At 40.4% G+C, this 8,945-nt stretch overlaps 1 protein-coding gene across 1 annotated transcript; it reads left to right on the top strand.

The window, feature by feature from the left end:
* The first annotated feature begins 466 nt into the window (after nt 1-466).
* On the top strand, nt 467-8,699 carry LOC129862706 (troponin I, fast skeletal muscle-like). Its single transcript, XM_055934607.1, has 7 exons — nt 467-540; nt 2,162-2,194; nt 2,736-2,772; nt 4,083-4,208; nt 7,863-7,952; nt 8,042-8,215; nt 8,389-8,699. Exons 2-7 carry the CDS (start codon nt 2,187-2,189, stop codon nt 8,467-8,469), a joined length of 516 nt encoding a protein of 171 aa, XP_055790582.1. The 5' UTR covers nt 467-540; nt 2,162-2,186; the 3' UTR covers nt 8,470-8,699.
* The last annotated feature ends 246 nt before the right edge of the window (nt 8,700-8,945 follow it).

Here is an 8,945-nt window from a genome sequence, read left to right as displayed (position 1 = left end):
CTAGATATTTAATTTGCAGGCATTGCAATGAATATTAAGTTAGTGCAGTGCAATGAGGAACTCTAGCCCTGCAAAACAGTGGCAGGGTGTTCACTTTGTTATCGTTTGAACTGCAGATTTCCCCTTCAACAATTGATTTCTGATTTTATCATCATTCAACCAAAATAGTTCCAAGAATATATCAATGTTGTCCCTTGCTTAACCGGGTTTATCTATTCATGTTGTCCCTTGCTTAACTGGGATGGCTTTGTCTATCCCTTCCAACACTGTAGGAATGGAAGCCAAGTGGCAGCTCAGGTTTTGGGAGACATTTTGCATGAAGGGAAATTTATGATATGAGTTGGAGGAAAGGGTTGGTGGTATTTCAGGAGCTCGCAGTTCCATTGGCCTAAGTTGTGTCCACCACCATAAGAAGGTTCTGGATTTCTGCTGATTCATCACTAGTCTACATATAAACCCTGTTTAATTTGTTCTTGGCCTGTGACTTGCCAGTGTCTCCCCTTCTTCACCAGAGTGTGTCCTGTCCTCCTCTTCTCATAGGTGAGAACATCTCTTTTCCTCCTCTCTGATCTTTATTACACGGAAAATAAAGTCTGGCCGTGTCTTATTGATAAATAACGAAATACAAAGTCACACAGTGGGTTGTAGTTTTACCTAATTAATTAAGACTTACACAGTGGGTGCACATGTAGACTGTGATGAGAAGGTGGTTTCATGGCTGAATTTACAGATAGCATCTGGAAATGATCACACTAAGTGACGTCTGTCACAAGATCACTACGTTTTACCTGTCAGTACAGGTGAATATATTGAGGTAAATATATCATGCTTTCCTCCTGACAGCCAGTGGATACTATGAGAGACAAATTAGCCTGTCTAGACAGAATGATGTGGCCCATGGGGGGAAGGCTCCTGCTCACAGGCTTTACTCTAGCGTGGAAGGTGGTTGAAGACGTTGACTTATCTATCCACATACCAAAGAGTTGAGTTTCTGTTTGCTTTTGGTGGTATTTAACACTTCTCTCTTTGAGTGATTTATGTTGCTCCAATATTCAATGTGAATAACTGTTATGGGTAACAATATGGGATTTGTGATACTTATATTATAACTAGTGTGCGAGGTAACTAGGTTACAGCAGACAGTGTTTTCTGAATGGGGCTTTGGGGCCATTGGTTCGTGGCCAGTTCCTCTTGGGTTACAGCTAAGAACTGGGTGTGGGCTAAAAACATTTGGTAGGTCACAACGCCAAGGGTCGTCGGGTTGATTGCCGCTGAGGCCACCTATACCAAAAGTGTATGCATGCATGACTGTAAGTTGTTTTGGATAAAAGCACCTGCTAAATAGAATATATTATTATTATATTAAAGTATAATTTTCTTGAAGTATGGAAGCTCTACAGTTATAACATGTCTATCTTGCGTTAGAAAGTAAGAGCTTAAAGCAACTTTTGCTCGCCGTGTATGATCCTAGTTGACAGATTGGAAAAGGATGTGTTTGCAAGAGTTTTTATTCACTATTTCTCTGTTTGCTGAAGTAAAATAGTACCAATTATTTCATCAATTGATATGACTGAATGTGAACCAACTTGAACTGAATGTGTCATTGATTAAAAACTACAGAAAACAGCGAAGTTCTTAATAAATTAAGACAAACAAAAGTATATCCTATTCTTAACATTGATATTCATTGCTGCAGTGTGGTTAAATAACAGTGTCTTTTGAGTCATTCTGATGACCACACTGTATTTGATTGAAAGGACTTTTCAAAGAGATACTGGTAGGGTTCGCTGAGGACGCAGTTGCATTGATATAAGTGATACCCAAGATGTTCTCAGGGTAGAGCAGGACCATGACGCCTGCTGAGGTTTTGTCTATTAATGACATCAATAAAATAACAGCCCATGAATGTCATGGGTGACTCCAGTCTCCAGCTGTCCAAATGTAGCCTGATCATAATTGCTCCGAAAGGTCTTATCGGTAAAAAGGATCAGGTTTCCCCTCCCTTCCTTGAAGAGTCCAGATTGTTCCATTAGCAGCCAGTGTTCATTAATCAATCTTGAGCTGGATAAAATAGCCTTTGCTAACTTTAGGCAGATAGCACCCTGCAGTGCACGCTATTGCTAAAAACGTTTATCTTGCCTGTTGTGTCTTTTTGTTACAGGGTCTGAAGCACACATTCCGCCATCATGTCTGAGTAAGTATCATTACCTTGTTGTTTGCTACAGTTTGGTGTTAGAAAGTAATGGCGTTTTTATACCAAAACAAACAGGCAGACGGGTAGACAGGCAGACAGAAAACAAACAGGCAAGCAGGTAGACAGGCAGACAGAAAACAAACAGCAAACCCTAACCCTCAAATTGACCAATTGCTAGTATGTCTAAACCATACCCTAATATGGGCAATATCCACATGTCTAATATGTGAAACGTAATATTTACTTAAGGCTAAATGTTTTAATTGCATAGCAATTGAGTAGAATACGTGATTCCACTAATGATACCACATTGCTCCTAAACTCCCTAGAAACTATTGGGTTTGCCTCTTTCTTTTTTCAATAACAATGTGAGAAAAGTCAAAGTAAATGAGATATTTAGGACCTTTCTATTCTATGCAGCATGCCATAGAATATCATTGATACAACCCTTGGTCAGCGTATTGACCAGTTATGTCCCCTCAGCATATTAACTAGTCATGTATATAACAATACTATATGTCAAACTCCCCTTTCTTCACAGGAAAAAAATGACCTCGAGCCGTAAGCATCATCTGAAGGTAAACCAACACATTTCATTGTGACAACTTTCTACAGTGCCTTCAAAATATTCACACCACTTGACTATTTCCACACTATGATGTGTTCCAGTCTGAATTTAAAATTGATTAAATGAATAGTTTTTGTCACTGGCCTACATGCAATACCCCATTATGTCAAAGTGGAATTATGTTTTTTTAAATTTTTACAAATTAATTAAACATCAAAAGCTGAAATGTCTTGAGTCATTAAGTATTCAACCCCTTTGGTATGAAAAGCTTAAATAAGTTCATGAGTAAAGATTTGCTTAACAAGTCGCCTAATAAGTTACATGGACTTTGTTTGCAATAATATTGTTTAACGTTATTTTTTAATGACTACCTCATCGCTGGAACCCCAGATACAATTATCTGTAAGGTCCCTCAGTCAACAAGTGAATTTCAAACACAGATTCAACCACAATGATCAGAGAGGTTTTCATCGTTAAATACTGGGGTGTTTTTCATGATAAAAAAATTAACGGAATGGAGCTAAGCACAGGCAAATTTCTAGAGGAGAACCTGGTTCAGTCTGCTTTCCACCAAACACTGGGAGATGAATTCCGCTTTCAGCAGAACAATAACCTTAAACACAAGGCCAAATCTAAACTGGTGTTGGTTACCAAGAAGACATTGAATGTTCCTGTGGCCGAGTTACAGTTTTGACTTAAATCTACTTGAATATCTATGGCAAGACCTGAAAATGGTTGGTCTAGCAGTGATCAACAGCCAATGTGACAGAGCTTGAAGAATTTTGAAAAGAATAATATGTAAATGTTGCACAATTCAGATGTGGAAAGCTCTTAGAGATGTACCCAGAAAGACTGACAGCTGTAATAGATGCTAAATGTGCTTCTGCAAAGTACTGACTCAGGGGTGTGAATACTCATGTAAATGAGATATTTCTGTATTTCATTTTCAATCCATTTGAAAACATTTCTAAAAACATGTTTTTAATTTGTCATTGTGGGGTATTATGTATAGATATATCAGGAAGATGTTGATTTCAGGCTGTAACACAATTTTTTTTGGAATAAGTCAAGGGGTATAAATACTTTCTGAAGGCACTGTAAGTATTCTTATGGTGTGCTCGGCGAGTTTGGTGCCAAAATTGCATTTTGTCGATGGCGTTTGCTTAAAAGCAGTATTTGGCTCTAGGTATGAAAATATACATATGTATCTCTTTGTCCTCAATAATCTTTAAGCATCCGAAACAAGCTAGTGTGTCATAAATGTACACCAAACCAAGTACTAGACTGGGTTTGGCCTCACTATATGTCTTTGTCATCCAGAGCTTGATGCTCCAGATTGCAGCCAATTTGATTGAAGTGGAGAAAAAGGAGATGAAGCAGGAGAAAGCCAATTTCATGGCTAATATCCCCGCCCTGGATTTGTCTGGAGATCAAGCGGCGCTGATGGTACGATACTAGTCATTCATTCCTTTACAAGTTCCACAAAGCTACTCTAATCTATTCAATATATCACTATGTACACTGTGTGTAAAAAAACATAGGGAACACCTGCTCTTTCCAAGACTGAACAGGTGAGTCCAGGTGAAAGCGATGATCCCTTATTGATTTCAATTGTTAAATCCACTTCACTCAGTGTATATGAAGGGGAGGAGACAGGTTAAAGAAGGATTTTTAAGCCTTGAGACAATTGAGACATGGGTTGTGTATGTGTGCCTTTTTAGAGTGTGAATGGGCGAGAGAAAATATTGAAGTGCCTTTGAATGGGGTATGGTAGTTGGTGCCAGGCACACTGGTTTGAGTGTTTTAAGAACTGCAACGCTGCTGGGTTTTTCATGGTCAAAAGTTTCCCGTGTGTATCAAGAAGGGTCCTCCACACAAAGGACATCAAAACAAATCAAATCAAATGTTATTTGTTACATGCGCCGAATACAACAACCTTACCGTGAAATGCTTACAAGCCCTTAACCAACAATGCAGTTCAAGAAATAGAGTTAAGAAAAGATTTACTAAATAAACTAAAGCAAACATTTTTTTGAAACAAGTAACACAAGAAATGTACATAACAATAACGAGGCTGTATACAGGGGGTATCGGTACCGAGTCAATGTGCGGGGTTAGAGGTTAGTCGAGGAAATTTGTAAAGTGACTATGCATAGATAATAAACAGCGTGTAGCAGCAATTGGGGGGGGGGGCAGTGTAAATAGTCCGGGTAGCCATTTGAGTAGTTGTTCAGCAATCTTATGTCTTGGGGGTAGAAGCTGTTTTAAGGAGCCTTTTGGTTCAAGACTTGGCGCTCCATTACCGCTTGTCGTGCGATAGAAGAGAGAACAGTCTATGACTTAGGTGACTGGAGTCATTGACAATTTTTTAAGCCTTCCTCTAACACTGCCTAGTATATAGGTCCTGGATGGCAGGAAGCTTGGCCCCAGTGATGTACTGGGATGTAAGCACTACATCCCAGTACAAGTGGGTGGGTCTAGGGTTTCTGGAATGATGCTGTTGATGTGAGCCATGAACAGCCTCTCAAACACTTCATGGCTACCGACATGAGTGCTACGGTGCGGTAATCATTAAGGCAGGTTACCTTAGCTTTCTTTGGCACAGGGACTATTTTCTTGGCACTTTGCCCAGTCATATTTAAGGTTAGAACTACCTTTCTAGGCATGCTGATGCTTCTAGCTTGGAGTAAAAAATCTTGATAACATATCTACAGTATTTCACTTTTTAATGTGTATATTATTGCTTACTAGGTGTTGTCAAACTATTTGCAACCATTCCCTCTTCTAATTAGGGCTGATTGGAAAAAGCTGTTCAAAGAGGACATTGTATTATCATTTATTTGTACTCCCTGACAAAGGCCATGCAGCCAAAACGTGTCAGATTTTTAAAACTTTGTTTCTATTGAACGTGCCATACAAATGAAGGAATTTAAATTAATTATATGAAGAGTGCCTTGGTCCTCCTTTGTTTTTGATAACCAATTTACCCCTTTTACCAAAGAGCACCTTTTGTCTACCAAAATCTACTATTGTGTACCTTAGCAGCGCTTCCTTTCCTCCTCGTTTTTTTCCTACAGGGATAGTGTGGTGTTTTTATGGTGTTCTGTTTGAAACAAGTAGGTATTACAGACGCGACCAGGGAGATGTTGAAAATGTCAGTGAAGGCCCTTACCAGTTGGTCCGCACATGCTTTGAGTACATGTCCTGGTAATCCGTCTGGCCCCGCGGGTTTGTGAATGTTGACCTGTTTAAAGGTCGTGCTCACATCAGCTACGGAGAGCGTGATCACACAGTCGTCTGGAACAGCTAGTGCTATCATGCATGCTTCAATGTTGCTTGCCTCGAAGCGAGCTTAAAGGGCTTTTAGCTCATCTGGTAGGCTCGCGTCACTGGGCAGTTCGCTGCTGGGTTTCCCTTTGTAGTCCGTAATAGTTTTCAAGCCCTGCCACATCCGACGAGCATCAGAGCCGGTGTAGTAGGATTCAAACTTAGTTCTGTATTGATGCTTTGCCTGTTTGATGGTTCGTCTGAGGGCATAGCGGGATTTCTTATAAGTGTCGGGATTAGTGTCACACTCCTTGAAAGTGGCAGCTCTAGCCTGTTAGCTCGGTGTGGATGTTGCCTGTAATCCATGGCTTCTGGTTGGGAAATGTAGGTGCGGTCACTGTGGGGATGACGTCGTCGATGCACTTATTGATGAATCCTGTGACTGAGGTGGTGTACTCCTCAATGCCATTGGATGAATCCTGGAACATATTCCAGTCTGTGCTAGCAAAAAAGTATTGTAGCATCCGCATCATCTGACCACATCCGTATTGAGCGAGTCACTGGTTTTTGCTTGTAAGCAGGAATCAGGAGGATATAATTATGGTCAATTTTCCAAAATTGGGAAAGCTTTGTATGCATCTCTGTGTGTGGAGTAAAAGTGGCCTAGAGTTTTTCCTCTGGTTGCACATGTGACATGCTTTTAGAAATACGGTAAAACAGATTTAAGTTTGCCAGCATTAAAGTCCCCGGCACTAGGTGCGCCACTTCTGGATGGGCATTTTATTGTTTGCTTATGGCCTTATACAGCTCGTTGAGTGCGGTCTTAGTGCCGGCATCGGTTTGAGGAGGTAAATAGACAGCTAAAAATAATATAGATGAGAACTCTCTTGGTAGATAGTATGGTCTACAGCTTATCATGAGGTATTCTACCTCAGGCAAGTAATACCTTGGGAATTCTTTAACATCGCGCACCAGCAATTATTGACAAATAGACACACAACTCCGCCCCTCGTCTTACCAGACGTAGCTGCTCTGTCCTGCCGAAACACAGAGAAGTCAGCCAGCTCTATATTATCCATGTCATCGTTCAGCCAAGTCTTGGTGAAACATAAGATATTACAGTTTTTAATGTCCTGTTGGTAGGATAGTCTTAATTGTAGATTGTCCCATTTGTTTTCCAATGATTGCACGTTGGCCAATAATACAGAGTGTAGTGGTGGTTTACCTACTTGTCTGCAAATTCTTACAAGGCACCCTGTCCTCCTCACCCTTTTGATTTGGGGGATTTGGGGGATTTGGGCCTTGTTTTGAAAAAGCAGTATATTCTTCGTGTCAGTCTCATTAAAGACAAAATCTTCATCCAGTTCGAGGTGACTAATCACTGTTCTTCTGTCCAGAAGCTCTTTACGGTCATAAGAGACGGTGGTAGCTAAATGATGTACAAAATGAGTTACAAACAATGCGAAAAAACAAACACAGTTGGTTAGGAGCCCGTAATACGGCAACCATCCCCTCCGGTGCCCACTTGACACAACTGTGGGAAGCATTGGAGTCAACATGGGCCATCATCCATCTGGAACGCTTTCTACACGTTATGGAGTCCATGCCCCAACGAATTGAGGCTGTTCGAATGCAAAAAAGGGTTGCAACTCAATATTAGGAAGGTTCCTAATATTTTGTACACTCAGTGTAAGGCAAAGCCTTTATCAGCTCTCTCTCTAGATAGCTGTTGCCTGCAGAAAGTTGTTAATTCCACAGACTTTAGATGCTGGTGCCACGCTGGTGCTCTGGTGCCTTTTACAAATCATCTGTAATGTGTTTGTGTGCCAACAGGAAATGCTCAAAAAGTTGTCCCAGACCATCGACAAGGTTGATGAGGAAAGATATGACGCAGAAGCAAAAGTGAAGAAGACAGAAAAAGAGGTACAGTACATTGCATTCCATATTGTCCTCATCCTGAAAACATATACCTCTGGAAATCTAATATTTCTCCTGACTTTCTCACTTCCCAGATTGAGGACTTGAAGTTGAAAGTGATTGAGGTTCAGGGCATCAAGAAGCCAGCTCTGAAGAAAGTGCGTATGTCTGCTGATGCTATGCTTGCAGCTCTGCTGGGTACCAAGCACAAGGCTTCCATGGACTTTAGAGCCAACTTGAAAGAAGTGAAGAAGGAGGTCAAAGAGGAGGTGGGTATTTGTGTGGAATCTTACAGAGCAGTGAATCACAGCACTATAGGAGTTGGCAACATTTGTCCTACGTTTTCAGAGCTTAAATTAAAAATTATATGTCCTCATTATATGTCCTCATATTATGTCCTCAAACACTGAAAATGTCACATCATAAACTTTGTGTCATGCAGGAGGAAGTTGGTGACTGGCGTAAGAACGTTGATGAACAGGCTGGCATGGATGGCAGGAAGAAGAAGTTTGAGTCCGCATAAATGATTGAATTAGTTTTGGTGTTCAAAACTACGGAGGCTACTGTAAACCCCCATTTATCTTTTTCATTATTTTGTGGTACTGTTAGAGTATAGCATCTGATAAGCACTTATACTAACTGTAAACTGTCATTGAATTGTAACATATTTTCCAAATGTATAGGCTTATTGGAAATATATTCAACTGCCAAACTGTAGTAATTAAATAAATGTCAGCAAAATGGTAAAAATGATATACATTTCGTGGTCCTGTTTTGTGTTCAGTTTTGTTACCCCTTTCAGATTTGGTCCCTCAATGCTTTTGGATGTAAGATGTTCTGAAGTATGGTCGCAAAAAGTTGACTTGCTTCCCTTCTAATTTCGGGAATCTTCCAATCAGGATTTCTGGAAAACCTAGACATTTTGGAAAAGTTACCAGCATTTTGCAACCCTATTCTGGAGAAGCCTAGATCAGCTTGGGCTGATCCAAATCAAGGCTA

This window comes from Salvelinus fontinalis, chromosome 9 (genome assembly GCF_029448725.1).
Source record: "Salvelinus fontinalis isolate EN_2023a chromosome 9, ASM2944872v1, whole genome shotgun sequence".
NCBI classification, from domain to species: Eukaryota; Metazoa; Chordata; class Actinopteri; order Salmoniformes; family Salmonidae; genus Salvelinus; species Salvelinus fontinalis.
This window is presented reverse-complemented; position numbering and strand designations above follow the sequence as displayed.

Excerpts from the sequence above, each read along its gene's own strand:
- LOC129862706 (XM_055934607.1), top strand. Across the intron at positions 2,773-4,082 it reads GCCGTAAGCATCATCTGAAG|AGCTTGATGCTCCAGATTGC; the intron begins GTAAACCAACAC and ends TTTGTCATCCAG. Across the intron at positions 8,216-8,388 it reads AGAAGGAGGTCAAAGAGGAG|GAGGAAGTTGGTGACTGGCG; the intron begins GTGGGTATTTGT and ends TGTGTCATGCAG.